We start from the raw sequence: 23,306 nt of genomic DNA, 5'->3' as shown, positions 1-23,306 counted from the left end.
AGGGGATGATAAGGGACTATATACAAGATTTTAGTAATGAGAACGGTATCATTAGCAGTAATCAGCATGGATTCATGAAGAATCGTTGTTGCCAAACCAATATATTAACCTTCTATGAGGAGGTGAGTTGCCATCTAGATAAAGGAAGGCCCGAAGACGTGGTGTATCTGGATTTTGCAAAAGCATTTGACACAGTTCCCCATAAACGCTTACTGTACAAAATAAGGTCCGTTGGCATGGACCATAGGGTGAGTACATGGATTGAAAACTGGCTACAAGGATGAGTTCAGAGGGTGGTGATAAATGGGGAGTACTCGGAATGGTCAGGGATAGGTAGTGGGGTCCCCCAGGGTTCTGTGCTGGGACCAATCTTACTTAATTTGTTCATAAACGACCTGGAGGATGGGGTAAACAGTTCAGTCTATCTATTTGTGGACGATACTAAGCTAAGCAGGGCAATAACTTCTCTGCTGGATGTGGAAACCTTGCAAAAAGATCTGAACAAATTAATGGGGTGGGCAACTACATGGCAACTGAGGTTCAATGTAGAAAAATGCAAAATAATGGTAGGGGGGGAGAACCTCTGGGGGAATCAAGGATGGAAAAGGACCAGGGGGTCCTAATACCCTGTTTCCCCGAAAATAAGACCTAGCGTGATTGTCAGTGATGGCTGCAATATAAGCCCTACCCCCCAAATAAGCCCTACCCTGTTTCCCCCAAAATAAGCCCTACCCTAAAAAAAAGACCTACAAGGACTAGGGCTTATTTGGGGGGTATCACCGACAATCACGCTAGGTCTTATTTTCAGGGAAACAGGGTAGATGATAGGCTCAGCAATGGCATGCAGTGCCAAGCTGCTGCTAACAAAGCAAACAGAATATTGGCATGCATTAAAAAGGGGATCAAATCCAGAGATAAAACTGATAATTCTCCTGCTCTACAAGACTCTGGTCCGGCCGCTGTCCAGTTCTGGGCACCAGTCCTCAGGAAGGATGTACTGGGAATGGAGTGAGTACAAAGAAGGGCAACTAAGCTAATAAAGGGTCTGGAGGATATTAGTTATGAGGAAAGGTTGCAAGCACTGAACTTATTCTCTCTGGAGAAGAGACGCTTGAGAGGGGATATGATTTCAATATACAAATGCCATACTGGTGACCCCACAATAGGGATAAAACTTTGTCGCAGAATGGAGTTTAACAAGACTCGTGGCCACTCATTAACATTAGAATAAAAGAGGTTTAACCTTAAACTACGTAGAGGGTTCTTTACTGCAATAGTGGCAAGGATGTGGAATTCCCTTCCACAGGTGGTGGTCTCAACGGGGGGGCATTAATAGTTTCAAGAAACTATTAGATAAGCACCTGAACGACCACAACATACAGGCATATACAATGCAATACTGACATATAGTCACGCACATAGATTGGACTTGATGGACTTGTGTCTTTTTTCAACCGCACTAACTATGTAACTATGTAACTATGGTGCCATGTGTTAGGAATCTGACTCTGCCATTCATGTTGAAATAACAGCTGTACCTGTAAATACTTGATGAAGAGGCATGCTGTGTTCTGACGTTTTCTCAGAAACTGACACTTCTGGGATTATCTCTCTCCTGTCCGCTGCTGTATTTAGTGGTTGTTCCCACCACTCTCTACAACATGACAGTACACAGCATTAACTAAACTGGAAGGAGGAACCACTGGGTGCAGTAGGGGACACAGGAGATTGACACTTTCAGAAGTGTCAGTTTCTGAATAGACTTTATCAGATGATTTATTGCATCAGAGTATGGTTCACTGTTGTGGGTACTCTCTTGTTTAGGACCCCTTTCACACCATAATGTGCTGCACTGGGCAGCCTTGCATAGGCCGGTTGGTTCTATGTGTTTAGTGCACTAAAAAACAGTTGCACATGCACTACTTTTTTTCACCACAACATGTTGCAATGTGCTGTGGCGCAGAAAGGTGTATGAAATGTAATTTTGACATTTCAATAAAGTTATACAATAAAAAGGTAAACAGTGCTATGCATTGTAAACAGCATATCTGCACTGTTTACTTCACAGTGCACACCAGCAGCCATTTTTTTACACTGCTGGGGTAAACAGGTTCTCACAGGTACAACTGTTATTTCAACTCTTTCTACAGATGGAAAAGCTTACCACCTTCTGAAAAGAGTTCTGTAGTGGACTGCTTTTCAGAGGGTGCTAAAGCAGCTGCTGGTAGATGTTTAGGAGGCAGTGCTTTTAATTGCTAAACATCAATCTTTGCAGGACTGTGCTGCAACTGCAAGCCAAGCGTTTGGCTCATGCTTGTGTTGCAGCCCCGTTGATGTCAATGGGCAAATTTGACAGGCAGTGCCACCCGTTAAACTTTACATTTCGAGTTAAAGTTGCTGCAAGGCAAAGTATTGCAGCCGCAACCTGTGTACAGCCCTGTCAGGCTGTAATGTCCGAATTGCAGTTGCTGGCCAGGGGGAGGTGAAGCAGTGACTCAGCCACCTGTTTTTACCATCCTCCCAGCCCCAGTGTGAAAGAGCCCTAAATTTTTGCATCAAAATCAGTCCGAATATATTGTAAATGTATCACATATGCATCTGAAAAGTCGTTCACAGGTCCTTACATTCAGTGTTTAGTTTAGTAAAAAATCAGCAATGTGAAGTCCAGAATCTAGGTAAAAGGAAGGCTTTAGGCACCAGGAATATGTGGGAGGTAGCGCATGATCAGTATGACTTGGGGTTTGTACTGTATATCTGGACAAAACTTGTTGCTAATAGCTTTGCATTAAAGTGTGGGTAGTTCCATCCCAGCCTGATTCAGACTGTGCTGATGGTATACTCGTGACAGTGAAACCTTGTGTCCTTCAGGCTGAGAATGACTCATCACAGGATAAACAGTCAAGTTGCTAGTAAGCATGAACAGATTTAAGATGGCTGCCCTTGGCATAAGCAATTACACTCTTAGCAAGTAAATCCTGTCTGTATGGATACTGTTGAATAAAGGCAGAATTTTGTGCTTCACTTAATCAGTAATGAGAATGTAATTTCTATGGTAATATGCTTTGGAAATTGAATTTAAGCTACAGTTTGGTCATTGCACTTTCATATAGTTACAGTAGACCAGCTTGGACTAATGTAAGTATGTAAGTGACATACGTGTGTAATCCCCTGGGAGCTGGAAATCACTATAGTGGGCACTGTTACTACAGTGATCTCCACTCTGCTTCCGGGTCCTGTGTCTAGCAGCTGCACTGCTGTTCACTGAACACAGGAGGTTACTTGTTTGGCATGGGCACAATTCAAAGAACACTTTCTGTTTTCACAATGAATGCAAAGTGTTCTCTGATTGGACCACATGACAATCATGATGTAAACGCTAAACTGAACCAATGTAACTATTTAAAAAGTGCCATACCTAAACTTCAGCTTTAACATTGATACAAAGCTTATAATATTACTCTGTATTATGTTTTCAATAGACCATTCAAAACCCGATGGCCAATCACATCCCATTCCAGTTCAGGAGGAAGAGTCCCCTGACAATGCGTTCTTTCCCAGCAGACGTACTGCTCTCCTGGAGGACATCCACAACCAAGCTCAGGAGGGGCTCAAGTCCTTACAGAGAAAAGGTAAGGAAAACAACTTCACATGTGTAAAATGTCTTATACTCAGTCTAAGGCCTGGTTCACACTGATGCGACAATCACTCCGACTTTGGAGCACTTGTCGCATCAGAAGTCAAACCCCAGTTGGACCCCATTCTTTGCAATGGAACCATTTTAATCAGTGTGACTTGAGTCACACCAACTTAGGAAAAGGTTCCTGTACTACTTTTGGTACGACTTGTATTGACTTCTGTTAAAGAAGTCGCATGCAGGTCGTTCCGAAGTCGGGGGCAGTGTGAACCTGGGCTTAAAGTGAAACTGTGCCCAGATCATGCACACTAAAGCATATACTGTACAGTACAGTCTGATTAAACAGTAAAAGCACGTTAAAACATGCCCTCATTCATATGTAAAAAGGAAAATGTAAAACTGGCGCTCAAGCCTAGTTCCAATTAAATATCACTATTCTTATAGCCCATAAGGCCTGCAATAGTTCTTCACTAATGCACATAAAATAAACCGACAAAAAAATGCACTGTATGAAAGCCCTGCTAATTACCTAACTGGTTATGGGTAAACCTGTGAAACCAGCATCTGTTGTAAGGTGCAAAGATGCAATGCTGCCAGATGACCAGAAGGGGAAGATAGATAAGATGGATAGATAAATACTATATTGTCATTGCAACATAAAACTTGGGGAAGCTTCGGGATCAGGTACATAAACAAAAAGATAGAGAACTCCAGCGCAAAAAGATCATAGTGCAGTAAGTAACTATTGATGAAAACATTTGTAAATGCACTCACAAACATGGTGAAGGAGAGCATGTAGTGTGGTATATTGGCAGCTGATGTTACCACAGGTCCACTCCAAGGCTCAGGAGTGTTGGGGAAGCCTAGTTGGGCTGGATAGGATGCACGCTGCAGCTCTAGGATAGCTCCGATGACTCTGTACATAAGAAGGAAAAGCCACCGCTGTCAGTGCCTACACACCTCCTGGATGAAGTCACACGTTTGGGGTGTCGTGATGCCGGTATGGAGAGACTCATGTTTACAGGGGGAATGATGAAAGGGAGATTGCCCCAGAAATGTATGTTTCTCCATACCGGCATCACGGCACCCCCGGCATGTGACGACATCCAGGAGGTGTGTAGGCACTGACAGCGGTGGCTTTTCCTTCTTGGGCACAAAGTTATCAGGGCTATCCCAGAGCTGCAACGTGTGTCCTATCCACCCCGATCGTTTGGCACTGGATTTTGCTGCCTCATTCATTTGTGTATCTATAAATTATGTGAAGAAATGAAAGCAGTGTTAAACCCAAAACTAAACATGTAATATATTGCACAATCATTAGATGTGATGAATGCAGTTGTTTTCTTTTTTCAGGCTTCTTTTCCTCTGTTTTCACCTAGTGATCTGGCCAGTAATTCACCTTCTGTATTACAATGCCCCCACTCTGGATGAAGGTGCACAGGGGGCACCTTTTGGACAACAGCATTGTCAGTTTGGGCGGAAGGGAGTGTTAGATGTTCTAGCAGATTTAAATACACTAACAAATTGAAACTAAGCTTCAGCTAACACTTTCTAAGCAGTTACAGCAACAGTTTTGTTCCTTTTGGGATAAAGGTTTTACATAAATAGATAAAAGCTGATCATTGTAAGCACCCCTGTCAGTGGCAAATGGTTTGTCTCAGCCCCCTAACTGCTACATCTTCAGGACAGCATGTTCTGTTGAAAAACAACAGATGTGATGGCAGGATCACCAGGTGAAAATAAAAGAAAGTTGAAAAAAAAAGAGAACTAATGCAGCCATCACATCTAAGAATGGATGAGCTGAAAATGTTTGCTTTTGAATTTAATACCGCTTTAGGACAAATAACTGTCCCCTAATTGCACATTGCGAACAACTAGAAAAGTAAAAACTATATTTTAAGGTATGCTGTGTGAATAGGAACATATAAGGAACATGTAGTAGGGGTTTCTCAAGTTTGACTGCAAAGGTGAAAATATACTTTAACCACCTCCCGCCCGCCATATGGTAAAATGATAGGGGCAGGTTGGCGCTCTCGTTCTGGGACAACATCAAATGACGCTGTCCCACTCTCGCCATGCTCGCACGCCTGTGGGGGCACACAGCGTGGCTATTGGCAGTGCACTGTTTCCCTGGGACACGGTGCATCACTGATCTCGGTAAAGAGCTGATGATGAGGCTTCTTACCCATGTGATCAGCTGTGTCAAATCCCAGCTGATCACATGTAAACAAGGAATTGCTGGTTTTCCTCACACTGAGAGCAGCAGGAGAGTAGAGCCGATCAGTGGCATTTGCTCACAGGGGAGATCTGCACACATAATCAGTGCAACCCCAAAGGTGCCCAGCAGTGATGCCAATCAGTGCCCAGCAGTGATGCCAGTCAGTGCCCAGCGGTGATGCCAGTCAGTGCTGCCTTTCAGTGTGCATCAGTGCCGCCTATCAGTGCTGCATATCAGTGCAGCCTCATCAGCGCATATCAGTGAAGGAGAAAAATTACTTATTTACAAAATTTTAAAACAGAAACTAAGAAAAACGTATTTTTCAAAATGTTTTTTATTTTTTAGGGAAAAAAAACCCAGTGGTGATTAAATGACACCAAACGAAAGCTCTATCTGTCTAAAAAAAAATGTTTTTTAAAATTGTGTTTGGGTACAGCATTGCATGACTGCGCAATTGTCATTCAAAGTGCGAAAGCACTGAAAGTTGAAAATTGGCCTGATCAGGAAGGGGATGAAAGTGACCAGTATTGAAGTGGTTAAAGGCAGGTGCATCCTCCACCAGTATGGTAGTCACCTTGATGAGTCAAGATACAGCCAGATTCTCTGTAGTAATGGACCATTTCTGAACAAAATTCTCACAAAATGGGTACAAAGCCAACAGGGACTTAGGAGTCGCAGACAACTTATCAGGCTGCGTCTAATCTCCAGAGATACAGTTGGAAAAGCAAAGTAAGAGAAAAGGGAAAGTCTTTGCGGTATTAGTAGTCTTAAATGACACAAAATGAGAAACAGCACTGGTAGATGGAACAGGCTGATCCTCAAATTTAAGAGTGGTGCACACTGCATCAATAAGAGCTAAAACAGTCTCCTTTAATTTAACAGTGATAGCAGTAAACTTTGACTTCTTAGGGGTGAGCTCATCAGTCAAGGATTTCAGTGACCCAGAATCAGAGTCTTTACAACTGATAGCTGGGCTAGATATAGAATATCTGCTGTAGATGGCACAAGACTATTTTTTGGCCTCTGCGATCAGTGCTCAGTTCCACAGTTAACCCTGTCTTCATCAAAGCTGGTGGGAAACAGGGAATAATGGTGCTTCAGGCTCCAGTAAAAAAAAAAAAAGTTACTGATGCTCAGCCCGACCAGCCTAGGCCGAGGACGACTGGAGTGGATTGCTTTGAAACGAAAGGGCAGCCTCCAGCAGCAATGAAAACGTGCTAGTAATAGAATAGGTTAGTTTTTACAATGGCAAAGCTAAGGTGCTCAAGAAAATATGTCCATCCTCCTATGATTCTATAATAGAACTAAGACAAGCTGGTAGTAATAGGGGTTTTGGCTAGCCTACATTTTTCTGTTTGGCAGTGTATAGTCCTCTTGTATGCGGCAGTATAACCTAAGGTTTAAGCCTTCCTGTGTTTCTTAATAGACAAGAAATGTATTTTTCCAAGATATATGATATCACAGTTACATATTTGATAGATATGTTTAAATATTAAATATAGTTGTTAGATATGTTTCAATATGTAATTTTTAATTTTTTTTTTTCATTGTGTTTTAATATAACCTTTTCTTTTTTTTTTTACTTCAGAAAAACATCCAATTGAAGAGGAAAATAAGACCTCTGAGGTAAGCAACAATTTATATATGCTTCTTTTGACAGACTGTTGTGTAGCAATTGCAAATATGGTTTGTCAAAAAAATCTTCTGAAAGGTTAAAGCATTTATGTGGAAATAAATTCCACTGAAGTTTAATATGTTGTTAAAGAAGGAAATCACAGCAAATTAGTGTTGACTTTTGGGAGTTCGAAGGATAGGTTACAAAATCTCTGTTGACTAAGCAGAGGTATTGAAACCTCAGTGGGGATCTAGCTTGTCATGCAGTTTTCTATAGATGTGCACAATGAGGGTAGAGGTGGGGGAGCTTTCCTAGTGGAACTGTCAGAAATCCTGCTTTGAGTAGTTTTGCAGCATACTTGAAAAATTACCAAATGTGGGCCTGTTCATGAATGTGGTAACATTGGGAGTGGACATAAATGTCTGTATAGCTCTATTATAACTTTAGGGCAGATTTAGATTGTTTTTCATGTGACAAATATCTATCTTATAGTACAGGGCTTGTGCTTTTGACAGTAGAGCTGAAGAGAGAAGCTGCAATAGGCAAGGGACATTAAACATTTTTGGCCACGGATGAAGAGTCCACAGAAGAGAGACATTTGAGGAAAAACAGGGAGAAGCAAAAAAAAAGGAGGGCAGGAACAGTGGCATGGGGAGAGAAGTGGTGCTGAGAGGCAGATTAGAGAAAGGAAAATAGCAGGAGAGTGAACACATCACCAGAAGAAATGGCAGTAGAGTAGGGGAGCAAAAACACAAACTTGGAGATTAGTCAAAAGAAAGAAGCAAGGTGAGAAAGGGCCACGGTGGAGGTAGTTGGATTGACTACACGTGAGGAAAGGTAACACTGTGAAGGTGATCTGAGAAGGGGGAAGTGGAACATTGAGGAAGACATCATATTAGGGATGCAACTAACGATTATTTTCATAATCGATTAGTTGGACGATTATTGTTTCGATTAATCGGTTAATAACCTTAAAAAAAAAAAAGTGTGTGGCATATAATTTAGTTAATATGTAAAGTTTTAAAAAAAGGCAATTTATTCTTAAATATGTCTATGCGGCGGTAAATATAAATAACCAACTATATGGTTAGGGAGCAAAATATCGAATCCACTCTGAGAATAACAGACAGAAGAGATATACTGTATAAACTGTTAGAGAAGAGATATACTGTACATAATATTAAAGGGTGAATCTGATAAATATTATCAGACTCAGAGATCAAATGTCTTCCTTCAAAAAAAAATTTCATTTTAAGAACGTTCGTTCGATTTTTTAATTGTTAGTGGGGTCAAATTGACGTTCATTTTCAACCACAGTGACGGGAAAATTTGGAAATAGAAAACTTCTTGGTCAAAGGAATTTTCAGACAGTGTATGTGGTTTTCGTTTAGAAATTACATTCATTTTAAAAACAGAATGTTAAAAACAGTGAAAATTTCAAACATTCTTTTATTCAGCGAATATACAAAGATTTTTCATCTGAATATTCTGAAAATTGATCGGTGTGGCCAGAATAAGGCTCGGCACACACCTAGGCAGTTTGCTTTTGATCTGTTTCTGCAGTGCTTTTTGCTGTGCGTTTTGATTTTTGCGCACGTGATTTTGCGGCGATTTGCGTTTTTGCATTTTTTTGGGCCAATTTGTTGGGCAGATTAAAAAAAACAAATTGCTGCAAAAACGCATTACATGCTTTTCTGCAGCTTCTCCATTAAAGTATATTGAACCAAAAAAGCACCGTTTTGCGTTTAAAAAAAGTCCCTGACCTTTTCCAAATACGCAGCGGCCGAAAAAATCATAGATGTGAACGTGTCCAATGGGAAACCATGTTAATGAACTGCAGTGCGCTTCTGCAAAAAAGCACCACAAAACACATAGATGTGAACCAGGTCTAAGACGTTCAGTAACATAATGGGGTTAAAAAAACTAAAATTAGCCCTTTATAGTACAAAAAAAAAAGCAGATAATCACTACTGTCAGGGGCCATTTTTTTTACTGTAGAACTGTGAAAGTAACATTTACAGTAGCGATTATTTGCTCTTTTTGTATTATAAAGGGCTCGTTTTAGTTTTTTTAACCCCATTATGTTACTGGCCGATTAATCGATTATGAAAATAGTAATCGATTCATTTCATAATCAATTAGTTGTCGATTAATTGATTAGTTGTTTCAGCCCTACATCATATATCAAAGTCGTGCATAAACTTTAAAGCCCCTTTCACACGGGCGGACCGTATGCACGTTTTTCATCCATTCATTTTCAGATGAAAAACGGACATACATGTATCCCTATGGGATAGCTGATGTCAGCGGATGTCAGCGGATGAACATCCGCTTACATCCAATGACATCAGTCTTCAGTTTCTGATGACGGAGGAAAACCCTACTTTTCCATCCGTCTGCGGATCGGATGAAAACGGACTCTACGGTCCGTCTTCATTTGATCCCCCATAGAGGAGAGCGGCGCTCTGACAGGTCTGTCCCTGCACAGTATGCAGAGACAGACCTGTCATCTGCCTGCTCAGCGGGGATCGACGGAGAGATCCCCCGCTGAGCAAAACGGAGCCTGTACACGGACACGTCCGCGTGAAAGCTCCTTAAGAGTGATCAGATGAATGTGTGCAAAAATCTTCCGTGAACACTAGTATACAGGTAAAAAAAAAAAAATGTCAGTGGAGACTTAAGAGAGTCTCCGAGAATAGAGATATCAAGGACAGCTGATCATTCGGTTCTTGGTCTTCAGTGAGCCAGTGAGTGTCAGTCACCGGCTCTCTGCTTTGCCCCTTCAGCGCTCACTGGTGCGCTGGGCTGTGGAAGGGGCAGAGGTGGCTAGGTGGCTGCTGGTCAGGAATCTGGGATCACTCCTGCGACCCATACGAGAAGTAGGGCTAGGGCTCTTTTGGTCCTCTTTTGTTCCTACTTCTCTTTTGGGTCACAGGAGTGCATTTAAGAGAGGACTTTAAGTGAATCTGTATATTTTACATTTCATTAAATGTGACATAATGTCTTTTTTTTTTTTTTTTCATTTCTCATGCTGATGCCGAATAGACTTTCTTATGCCGCGTTTACACGGACGGATTTGGGAACGGGCTAAACTCCGTCGGCATTTCCGACGGAAAGATTTAGAACATGTTCTATATATGAGTCAGTCGGAAATGCCGACAGAAAAAGTGATGGGGCATACACACGGTCGGAATGTCCGACCGAAAGCTCCCATCGGACTTTTTCTGTCGGAAAGTCCGGCCGTGTGTACGCGGCGTTAGTGTGTTCCTAGTGCTAGTCCTAGTCATTGATGTATACACTGTTGTGTCTTGACCCACAGCCCTCAACTGAAGTCATTGAGGATGCTTTCCGTACTCGCTCTCTTTCCTGCTCCACAGAAAATACAGATGATGCAATGTCCGTTCGTTCAGAGCTGATCCAGCGAAAAGGTAATAAGACCAGTAAACATGTCGACTATAAGAATACTACTTACTGTAGATGACTAGTGAAAGTGTTTGTCAGGCAGATAAAAGACACAGTAAAAACCTGACAAAGTGAGCATGATTTTACACCCTCCAGCTTTAGTAAATCAACCCCATAGTGAAAACCTGCCAACTATTTTACATTTTTTTTAGCCACTCTTATCATTAAGGACCAATGACATACCACATGGCTTGAAAGGTGATACAGCTTTTCAAAATTTGCAGTTTCCTGTAATAACTTCCTACCTCCAGTTTTAGGTTAGTTTAAGCATTTAAATTTTAGGTTAAAGTGGACCATCACCCATAAAACAAATTACTTGAACCTGCCTCCACTCAATTAGATACATTTTTTTATTTTTTAAGTGCTTTTGAGTATATTTGTGCTGCGGATCAGCACTCCTGCCTTTCTCGTCTAGGTGAGAATGACAATGCACTCAATTCCACGTATTTGCAGATGTGTTGAATGGATCTGCCCAGCTTTTACAACTTCAGCACATCTATACATGTGGATTTTCCATGCGCATGTGTGATGACATGCATGATTATGGAGGTTCCGAATAGCTTTGTTAAATAAATTTGTGCACATGCCAGACTTTCTAATATGGTGTTTTTTGTTACTTCTCTGGATCTTTTCCTTGCATTTGGGTGTTCCAAAGGCCACTGCAACTTTTATGAAGCTTCTGGATCAGTTGACTCCTCAGCAGAGCCTTGGAGGATTGTACGTGGATACTAACTAGCGCCCAAATCACCCAGGGGTCCCATGGTTCAAAGGGAGAAGCACTCCCGCCGGAGCAGTCAATGCCGCCCATGATGACGTTGGAGGCTCCCCGTGAATCAACCATAGAGGTGGAGATCAACGTGCTGATGCTGCGGCGCCATCACCACACCTGGCGTGATGCCGATACGCAACAGGTCAGGCCCGCCCAAACCCCCGCGTGTCCATGACAATGAAGGGGAAGGGGAGGGCGCCCGGAGCGCATCGCAGCTCGCAGGCAAATGAAGCAGAAAGAGGCGGCTCCAAGAAATCAGTCCGTCTGTGGGTGGACAAGGGAATAGCAAGTAAATGGTAAAATAGTCCTAATGTGATAGATGTTAAGAGAAGATCTAAATGGATGGAACTGAAAACCAGGTCAAATGATTATAGGTCTGAACCCTGAGGGATATGGGTAATATTGTTGGACCATCACACCAAAAGATTTTTCAAGTGTCGCCTATGGAGATTTTTAAGTACCATAGTATGTCGCCATTCCACAAGTGTGCGCAATTTTAAACCATAACATATTAGGTATCTATTTACTTGGTGTAATATCATCTTTCACAATATACAAAAAAATTAGGCTTACTTTACTGCTTTTTTTTTTTTTTAATTCAGTGAAATGCATTTTTTCCCAAAAAAATTACGTTTGAAAGACCGTGTGACATAAAATAATGCAATGACCGCTATTTTATTCTCCAGAATCTTTGCTAATATATATATATATAAGAAGGCCAGTATGGTGGCCTGAATTTATGGGGGGAGCCTGAAGGGTATTTAAGCAGCCCACTCACCCATGCATTTTGTCGGTTCCAGTGTGCGATACTACACATCACTGGGCGACTCTTCCCAGCTCACCTCATGTTCGTGAGTCTGTGCATTCGATCGCAAGTGCACTGCGGCATCTCCATTCGTAGTCTTCTTTGGCGGTTCCCGCTCATTCGCAGGTAGTATTCAAACCTTTTCATATCATCTGCAATATGCTTCCTATCCTGCATCCCTTTCATAAAAAACCTGCCTTTGAGTTGTTGTCGGTCATGTCCCGACATCATTCGGCACAGACGCAGTACATTCATAAGTTCCTTCTGCCAAAATGATTAATTTGTAGATCCAAGCCTCCAAGCTGCTGTCGGTCATTGTCCGATATCAATCACCATAGGCTTCACTGGTTATCAGATTCGCAGTCCATGGGGTTGCCATCTCATCCATTTGGAGATGAGCATGTATTGTTTGTACGGGTTCTGTGGCTGATTGAGGTGGTAATTAGACCCACCTGGTGCCTTGTCTGCACTTGATTAGCCTGGGGGGGTTGGGTGGTTGGTATGTGTTCGGTTTCAGAGTAATGGGTGGCATACACTCTACAACCAATTCGGATCAGATTCATTTAATGCTCCTTACTACTGATTTGTATCGGATTAATTTCATTCATTTTACAACCGATTCGTATCAGAGTCATTTCTCTTTACAACCGATTCGTATCAGATACATTGCATACTTTCTACCGTTGCCGTTCGTTGTATCCCCCATGCCGTGTGTTTTAGTTCCCACAGAACTTAAGAATCGTTTGTACACAGTTCTCCTCTCATTTATTTACCAAACCAAAGTTATTTTCTGTGCGTCATGCACGGCGCCACACCACACTCTTCAGATGTGTTGGACACCAGTCTAATGCGAACCCAATCGCACGGTCACTGTCGCAGGTAGGATTCGTTACTGTGTTTTGTCATGTCAAAAATCGTGGCCACTCGCGGTGTTGCACATACCATGTGTTCGGTTCCGCAGTGGAACCTACGAATCATTCGTACGCACTTCTCGCATTCTATTTTCTACACCAAACCTTGTTGTTTTGCCTCGAGCACGGCATCACGCCACACCTTCCCGATACGTTTCACACCAGCCACAGCCTGCTGCAAACTCACTCGCATGGCCCACTGTCGCAAGTAATATTTTTTACCACATTCTTTATGTTCTATCAATTCGTTACTATTCGTTGTCTCCCATATCGTTCGTTAGTTCCCCCTGTGGAACCTACGAATCAAACGGACGTTGTCCTTATTCCTTATACTGCTCGCTAAGGCTCCTTTCACACTGAGGCACTTTACAGTTGCTATAGCTCTAAAAATAACGCCTGCATAACGCCTGTAAAGAGCCTATCCTCTCACTGCAGTGGTATACACCGCTCCTAAAGAGCCCCTGCCCATTGAAATCAATGGGCAGGGGTGCTTTGCCAGTGGATTTAACCCTTTTCCGGCCGCTAGCGGGGGTTAAAAGCGCCCCGGTAGCGGCTGAATAGCGCTGCTAAAATGACGGTTTACCCCCAACGCCTCAGTGTGAAACCGCCAAACAAACCAGGTGTTTCTATCCTTTTCTCAGTAACCCAATTCTCATTTGTTGCAGCCATGCAAAACCGTCTCAGCTACCCCTCACTCATCAAAAAAAATAAAAATTAAAAAAAAAACTCTTTGCCACCACGCAATCTCGGTCCAACAACCTGACACCTGTTGAGACCCTCGCAACCATGCAAATCATCTCAGCAGCCTGAGACCCTTGTTGAGACCCTTGCAAAACGTAATATCGTCTCAGCAAACCTCTCACTGATCAAAAAAATAAAAATTAAAAAAAACCTTTGCCACCATGAAATCTCGGTCCAGCAACCTGACACCTGTTGAGACCCTTGCAACCACGCAAAATCGTCTCAGCAGCCTGACACCCTTGTTGAGACCTTTGCAAACGCAATACTGTCTCAGCAGCCTTACACTCATCAAGACCCTTGCAACCACGCAATACAGTCGTAAGCAACCTCCCACTCATCAAGACCATTGTGACCCCGCATTCTCGTCCCAGCAACCTGACATTCATTGAGACCCTTGCAACCAGACAAATCGTCTTAGCAGCCTGACACTCTTGTTGAGAAAAAGCAATATCGTCTCAGCAGCCTTACACTCACCGAGACTCTTGCAAACGCAATATCGTCTCTGCAAACCCGACACCCGTTGAGACCCTTGCAGTCATGCAATATTGTCTCAGCAGCCAGACACTCATTTGAGACCCCTGAAAACGCAATATCGTCTCAGCAACCTCACACTCGTCTAGACCTTTGCGACCACGCAATCTCGTCTCAGCAACCTGACACCCGTTTAGACCCTTGCAGTCATACAAAATCGTCTCAGCAGCCTGAAACTCATTTGAGACCCTTGCAAAACACAACATCGTCTCAGCAACCCCTCACTCGTCAACACCCTTGCAAACCACGCAATATCGTCTCATCGAGACCCTTGAAACCACGCAATACCGTCTCGGCAACCTGACTGAGACCCTTGCAACCACGCAATGCCGTCTCAAAACAAACCTTCATACTCACGGAGACCCCTGTAACCACGCAATATCGTCCCAGCAACCTGACACTCACTGATACCCTTGCAACCACGCAATATCATCTCCAGTAGTATAAAACAGTTTGCGGTACGCATCTACGTGCAAACCCGCATACAAACTAACTTGCAAACACACCTCGGTGGCAAACAATCAGCCACACAAACCCGCAGTTGGCCATTCATCTCCAGTGGCACACGGGCCACTCATCTTTTCTCTGTCTTTCTCCCTGAGGTTAGTTCGGGTTACCATCCGGCACCAGGTTGGACTTTATCTTACCAGTTAAAAAAAATAAAAATAGGAGGGGAAGAACGTACACTTCACATCTTCACCAGGGTTAGTCGTATGACAGGGTTGATAGTTCATTTCAGGTAAAGTCACACCATGCCCACCGACAGATGTTATTCACCACCTTAATGACTTCCTGCTCACTGAACAATCAGGCACACCACCAGCAGATCTAGACAGATTGAGAATAGTGTTCAGCAAGCTCAACGTACCCATAGCAGAGCATAAAGTGGAAGGCCCTGCACACTCTATCACCTTTCTAGGTGTCTCTCTGGACATGCGTGCCATAGCCTACCCCCCAAAAAACTAGCCCGTACCATGACTTCACCCGGTCACAAGGGTGCACCATGAAGCAGTTGCAATCCCTACTAGGGATGCTGAATTTCGCACTGAGGATTATTCCTCAAGGACGGTCCTTTATATCACAGCTTTTAGTCTATCTCACACCAGTGCAAGATCCAGACCAAGTTCTCAAACTAGACCAAGCAGCAGTAGCAAACTTAGCTATGTGGGACAAGTTCCTCACCAGTTGGAACAGCAATTCAATGTTCATCCCGGCAATGTCAGCCGAGCCACCAGGGGTGGTCTCCAATGCCGCAGCCTCCACGGACTTCGCAGACATTTTTCGTCCGCCACTGGTTCGCCAAACCTTGGCCCCCAGAAATTCTCTTAAATTTGTGCTTTCACCCAGGCAGCTGTATCCCATCGTGGCAGCTGCCAAGGTCTGGGGCCACACTTGGACAGGACAGATTGTGTTCTTCACTACGGACAATGAGGCCACGGCCGCCATCATCAATAAAGGTAGATCCAAGTCACTCCTCATCATGTACTTCCTGCGCAGGCTCGCGCAGCTGTCACTCCGTCACTAGTTTTATATCTTCTGTAGACATATTCCAGGCGAATGCAAAATCGCAGCTGATGCACTGTCCCGTTTTAACCTTACTTTGTTTTTCCAGCAGGAGCCTGGAGCTGACCCAACAACTACTCCTGTCTCACCCTGGTCGTTACTGACTTGGGACTGAAGTCGCATCTCGCAAACGCAACCCAGCTCATTAACCACTCCTTGGCACACAATACACTGAAGGCCTATCGCACTGCTTGGAACACTTTACCCAAGTTTTTGGCCTCTTGCCCCGGAGCAGCGTTAGGCATCGTTAGACACGTCCTAGCCTTCATATCGTATCGCCACACACAGCTGACTCTTTCTCACAATACTATCAGGCTATACCTAGCCGGCATCCAGCATTTCCTGTCCTTACAGGACCCCATTAAACCATCAGTATTCTTGGCCCATGCAGTCAAGTCCCTCCTACAGGGCATACAGAAACACCAACCCGTAGTGAGTGGCAAATGCCTACCTATCACAAGTGCCCTCTTCAGGGACATGTCTGGAATCCTTACTCGTTCTCCGTTTGGGGCTTTGCCCAGCCTAGTCATCCAGGCGGCCATCTACCAGGCCTTCTACGGTTTCCTACGACCTAGTGAATTTACCGTCAGTGGCTCTGGCAGACACTGCTCCAACGCCACCTGACTCGCTTTCTGAACCATTACACCCTTCATCTCACAGTCTGCAAAACGCAACAAACCAGCCCCGGGGTTGACATCAACCTGTTTCAGACTAACAATGCCTGGTACCCAGTGATGGTGCTCAACCGACTACTGTCCCATCTACCCAGCCAATCTGATGGTAGGTAGCTCGTTGCTACACTTTCTAACCAGACCCCTGAGTGACTGCCAGTTTATCAAGCATGTCAGGATCCTCCTAAGCAGCTTGGGCTTCAACTCCAGTTAGTTCTCTGGACATTCCTTCTGGATTGAAGCAGCTTCCGCTGCCTCCCAACAGGGAGTACCAGACCACGTAATCAAAAAACTAAGCCGATGGAAGTCCGCTTGTTTTGCCACATACATCCCAAATCCTCAGGAAGAAATGGCACAAGCCTTCACCAAGCTGGCTCAATAACCACAAGAATCAATTAAGAGTTATTCCCCTATCTGAGTCTTTTTTTCCCCTTTTCTTGGCATACCGACCAGACCACCAAGGCACACTTCAGGTCTATTTATCTTGTAAGTCTTGTCGCGTGTTTATGTGATCCACATCCCTCTCGGTCATAGGGCCATGACCATAAATAAGAAGGCCAGTATGGTGGCCTGAATTTATGGGAGGAGCCCAAAGGGTATTTAAGCAGCCCACTCGCCCGTGCTCTTTGTTCCAGTGCGCGATACCCTCCTGCCCTTCTCTTTTTTAGGGCACTTCTGAGCACATCCTTTTTCATAAACTACCCATTACTTACCTTGGGTATGCCCCCTTTTCTTGGCATACTGACCAGACCACCAAGGCACACTTCAGATCTATTTATGTTGCAAGTCTTGTCACGTGTTTATGTGAGCCACATTTCTCTCTGTCATAGGGCCACAACCATAAATTATATATAATGTTTGGGGGTTCTAAGTAATTTTCTAGGAAAAAAATACTGATTTTAACTTGTAAACAACAAGTGTCAAAAATAGGCTTAGTCCAGAAGTGGTTAATTGAACAAGCTCAAGTTAGAAGCCGATTGGTTACTTTGCACAGCTGCACCAAATCTTTGTGCACCAGTTTTAGTAAATCCCCCCTTTTGTGTCATATTATGTGCCTAAAGTTGTATCTGGTGCTGTTGTAATTGATGATGAAAGCATTAAAATGATTTAATATATTGCTACTGTAGACGTAATAGGCAGTTCCACATTAGTAGAGAAACCCTTTGTTTTTTCTATATACAGTAAAAAAAAGCTGTCCAAAGGACTAGAAGTGCTCAGCCTTGTAGCCTCCCTGGCGGTATGATTATGTCAGATTTTTGCGTCTCAAAACGGTACAATTATTTTGCATAGAAATTTGTCGTTTTATATTGTAGGCCTGTAATTTTTAGCAATAATACACTTAAATCAGTCCAAACAAGAGTCTAGTAGATATCCCGGGTATGATGAAGTTTGAAACACAAAATCATAAATTATAATATAATGTTCTGTGGGAGACCAGATATAGGGAATGCAGGCTTCTGGATTAAGTAACATTTTAAGAACCACACCCAAGCACTGCAGAGAAATCTCCATTGGATGTACTGAGGCCAGACAGAAGAATGGAAGCATAATGTCCTGGTTGAGATGAAAGGCTAAAACCACCTTATTAAAGAAGGGGCTCTAGGCCTCATTACAACTTTGTCCTTGTATAAGATCAAAAACGGTCCCTTTGTACACACCAGGATATTCGAGGCCTTGATTTAGCCGGTGAGCACCACAAACCGATAATCTTTGTTGATGTTATTTTGTTATATGTCTCCTCACCTTGTGTCTCCCTACCCAGTTTGTGTAAGGTCCTTTCCAATTCTGGTACTTCCGATCTCACATTTACGTGTCAACGAAACCAAGTCTAAAGCCTTTAACCTCAACTTAACCACAGATCTACTTTTGGGGATTCAGAATAACTATGGCTTTTCCTGGCCTGCCTCCCTGCCATATCCTGCATTGAATTAACCTAATTGTTTGAGTCCCTATACCAGATGAACTACCCCTCCTTGTTCAGGGACCTAGCAGGCCTTATGGCCTTCTGGACTTCCTTGCAGATTTCTTGGTCTGGCAGGATACATGCCCTCTGCGTGACCTCTGTGTCGAAACGTCTCCTATTCTATAATAGTATTCTACTATTTTATAGTCTTACCGGTGCCCATACCAAACCACATTCTAAGAATTGAATGACGTAAGCTACTTCACTTTATCTGGCTCCACCATAGACCCCATTTTTCTGCTCCAGACCTGTACTGTTGTAGGGTGACGGGAAGCCTGGTAGTGCCAACCTCAAGCTTTGCTATTATGCTGAACAAATTTCCCTTCTGCTCTCCCTTCACACCACCACCAAAATGCCAATCTGGGTACACTTGGTAATAGCCGAATGCTCTTCCCTCCCTGTCTAAAATGTCATATTTGACCCCCTCCCCTTGGAACTTGTGGATTCTTCCCTATTACACTCTCTGCGCCAGTGGGACCTAGTTATATAGAGCAGGAACCTGATTTCTCCCCACTTACCTCTCTCTCTCTGGCATCCTAGACACCCCCCAATTCCTTCCAGCTGATGACAATCCTTTGGCTTTCCATTGGTGGTGTAGGAAAGGAACCACATCTACAAACTTCTTGCCCTTGACGCTGTCAAATCTGTCCAGTATCATTGGGAACATTGGCAATTACCAGCCAATGCGGCCTTCCTGTACGTTTAAATAAATTACCACATTCATAGCTTACTAAGATGTCATACGGGAGCTTCCAAACGCTTGACTCTAATTGAAAATCTATGCTAAAAAGACCCCCACTTTAAAGGGTCTGGTCTCCCATTTTTAGTCCTCACTTCTTAACTCCATAGACCTCTGAAAACTCCGGTATATAGACAAATGAGAGAAAGACCTCACTGCAGCCCCAGACCAAAACAGATGAAATAATATTTTGCTTACCTCCTACAAATGCTTCCAAAACATCTTGGCCCTGCTTACAAACTACTCAAAAACAGAAATACTAATTTTCTATGTCAAGGAACAACTGGATGCAACTAATAAATACTCAGGTCATGATAAATTACCTTAAAAGTAGGCGAAAGTTACAAGTAGTACAAGTGCTCTTAAGGTAAACCATCCTGGATGTTACTTTAAAACAATACGATTTTTATTTTTTATTTTCTCTTTAGGCTCCACATTTAGGCCTCATGACTCACCCAGTTGGTCATCAGGTAAAGCAGGAAGACGACGCAAGGAGAAGAGAGCAACTGTTGTAGGAGTTCCACAGCACATTGCAGCAGAACTTGGTAAGCCGGTAAAGAAAATGAGTGTCAGTGTCTGATTTTTTACTTCATGTTCTGTTAAAATCATTTAACAATTACATTTATATAATAATATTATGTTTTCTTCATTTTATCTGAAGGTCTCCATACACCATCCTTTCATCGTGGGATCCATGAATTGTTTTCCAAAGGGCAAAGACAACCATGTGAAAAGGCTACAACTCCAACAGTGAATGGGGTACAGCAAGATGGGGAAGAATATGTTGTTATTCCTACAGTGGACGGTATGCCTGCTGAAGTCCCACACAATGGAGCTCACATTTCATTGGCTGCTGTAGAGCAAACAGAAGCTGCTTTGCAACGACACATAGAGAAGGTGTATCAAGATGACAGTTGTATTGGTTGGAAGACTGGTCAGAAGATATCTCCATACATCATTCGCCCAAAGTCTTTAGCTGTCCCTGGGATGACTACATATTCACCCCAGAGTGACCCAGTAAATCCTGTCATGTCTATTTCACCTCAAGGGACCTACATGTCTAAAATCATTAAAAATGCAGTTCTTCCTCCTTTAGTTGATGTGGTTGCCTTGACTCGATCTAGCGTTCGAACTTTAAGCCGTTGTAGCCTGGCTTCAGCGAGTCCTGCTTCAGTCCGTGGCTCATTGCATCGGGGAAGGGGTATGTCTACCTCTAGTGAAACATGGAGCCGTTCACAATCCACAGAGACCATTGTGTCTGATTCTTCCACCATATCCTCACGAGGTGGTGAGAATATGTTGGAAGTAAGTGAAAAGCATGAATCTGGACTAAGCACTGGCCGGGCATCTCCAGCCCCTAGCACAGGTACCCAAGATGGATCTGATGCTGCCAGTCTGTGCAGCGGTCGCTCATCCGTTCGTAGTGTTTCATTACGAAAAAGCAAAAAGGCTCCTCCACCTCCAAAACGTACCTATTCATTACAGCAGCACAGGGAAATGGGACTTCCCCCCAGGCCAGAGAAAAAGACATCAATCAAGACTAGTAACGCCAGGGACCCTTGGGTTCCACGAACAGAGAAAACAGCGGTAGAAAATGAGGTGTTTCTGCCAAAAGTAAGCTCACCTACTCGATCAGATCGAACGTTGTCTCCATCTAGTGGTTACTCAAGCCAGAGTGGGACGCCAACATTGCCTGTCCGTTCTCTTCTCGAGTCTCCAGGTACTCGTAGAAGAACCCCACCTAAGCCAGAAAGATCCAGTCTTAAGTCAGCATCAAGCATTAATACAAGCTCTTTTTCTGCTGAAAACAATTCTCTGCACCTTGAAAGTTCCCCAAGAGCTGGATCATCAATGGGAGATCAAGAAGAGCGAGAACTAATTCCCCCACATCCAAATGTACCAGCCCCTACTTGTCCACCACCCATTAAAAGTATTGACTTTCTGGTAACTCCAGTTGTAACTCCTGCCCCTTCTCCACCCCCATCTCATCACCCCACACCCCCACCTGTACGAAAGTCAGAGTCAGATGCTGAGATTCCATCATCAGCATTGGAAGAGGCAACACACAAAGAATCCTTGTGGCCTCCACCTCCTCCAGAGGACCCTGATTTGCAGGACTTCTCTATGGCAGATTTCCCCCCTCCTGAAGAGGAACTCTGTTTGCCCCCACCACCTTCCTCAGAACCAGTTAGTGATAGTGTCACAAGTCTGACTGTCCACAGCAATGATAACAAGTCGATGACTGAAGCAGAAAAAACTCTCTCCAAGGTCTCCAAGAATGAGGTACCTTTGGACATTGTTGAAACGCAACCTGATTCTGTGCCTTTAACAAATACAAAGCCTTCAGATACAGCTGTAATTGCTGTTAATTCAGAGATACCCACTTCATCTGTGTTTGACTCTGAAAAAGACATTCAAAAATATGCAGTGCCTCCCACAACAAAAGCAGTAGATGATTCAGAGCAAAGTTTGATACCACCAATAGTATATAAACCACATTTTGTTGCCACAGCAGCAGCTGGAAATGCTGAACCTAAAGAACAACTTGAAGTCAATGTACCACAAAACACATTGCGGGATCAATCTGTTTGCAAGCAGGAGTCTAAAGTTTCCACTGATAATTCTGCAAGCACTGTATCACGGTCTCCTATGGATTCTTCTGCATCTGTAATGCCATCACCTGCCGTTACCACTAGCTCAGCCCTTTCACCTGCAGGAGCGTCACCTCTTCACCTGTCAAATGTATGGAAGCCAGTCAGTGCTCCAAGCGCCAAAAAACTGTCAACAAACAATCAAGGCACCATAGCTCAACCAAAAGAAGATGCAAGCTTGCCTATAGTAACCCCTTCCTTGCTGCAGATGGTCCGTTTGCGATCTGTGCAAGCCAGGGGCCCGCAAACTCCATTTTCTCAAGTCCCTTCAGGAATTCCTGCTCCCCAAAAACCTGTGCGCAAGTCACTTTCTATCAGATCTTCTCAGGGATCAGATTCTTCACAAGGAGAAAGCCCCACATCCACACAACCATCTCCAAGTCCACAAAAAACACCAGATTCCCCCTCTGCACATAGATCACCAGCCTCCGCAGCTAGTTTTGTATTTGCTAGAGGATCCAAGAAGTTTGGGTTTGAGCCTCATGTTTTACAAGAAGCTGAGTCATTGAAAAAGGACTTGGTAGCAGAAATCAAATCACCAGGAGGACCACGAAGCCCAGATGGAAAACCCCCAATACAGCGTAAACCTAGCAAAATCCCCCCACCTGTAGCAAGGAAGCCATCAGTAGGAATACCCCGGACTCCTACAAGCCCTTCAAATAAAACAGGTGGCACAGCTGTCAATGTAGTCACATCACAGGATGCAATATCAGTTCTACCTTTGTCTGGGACTAGTGCAAGTGGAACACTGGAAAACCATGAGCAGCAGCACATAAGCCCAATGGAACAAGGTAGCTTGCTTTATTTCTCATATTCCTAATGTACGATGTAGATAAAATGTTTTTAGTTGTATCACCCTAAAATAAAGCCACTATAGCTTTTAATAGTTACCATCAATAATCCATTTGTGACTCAGGCATTTCATGAATCTATGTAGTGTGGTGATCTGTTCCCTTCCTTGCCATTGTTTCTGTAGACTTACAGGCATGTTCAAATTACCCCCCCCCCCCCCCATAGATTGTTCCGCCAACTG

General features: G+C 43.6%; 1 protein-coding gene across 1 annotated transcript in view; it reads left to right on the top strand.

Moving 5' to 3' along the window:
- Positions 1-23,306, top strand: part of NHSL3 (NHS like 3) — a 77,301-nt gene that overhangs the window by 40,865 nt on the left and 13,130 nt on the right. Inside the window, exons 2-6 of the mRNA XM_073615347.1 lie at positions 3,480-3,629; positions 7,441-7,478; positions 10,787-10,895; positions 20,051-20,167; positions 20,284-23,064. Of these exons, the coding sequence (XP_073471448.1) occupies positions 3,480-3,629; positions 7,441-7,478; positions 10,787-10,895; positions 20,051-20,167; positions 20,284-23,064 (3,195 nt within the window). The remainder of the gene's footprint in view (positions 1-3,479; positions 3,630-7,440; positions 7,479-10,786; positions 10,896-20,050; positions 20,168-20,283; positions 23,065-23,306) is intronic.

The sequence above is a fragment of the Aquarana catesbeiana genome, linkage group LG02, assembly GCF_042186555.1.
Source record: "Aquarana catesbeiana isolate 2022-GZ linkage group LG02, ASM4218655v1, whole genome shotgun sequence".
Taxonomy (NCBI): Eukaryota; Metazoa; Chordata; class Amphibia; order Anura; family Ranidae; genus Aquarana; species Aquarana catesbeiana.
Note: the sequence above shows the minus strand (reverse complement) of the source record. Positions and strands in the feature narration are given on the sequence as shown.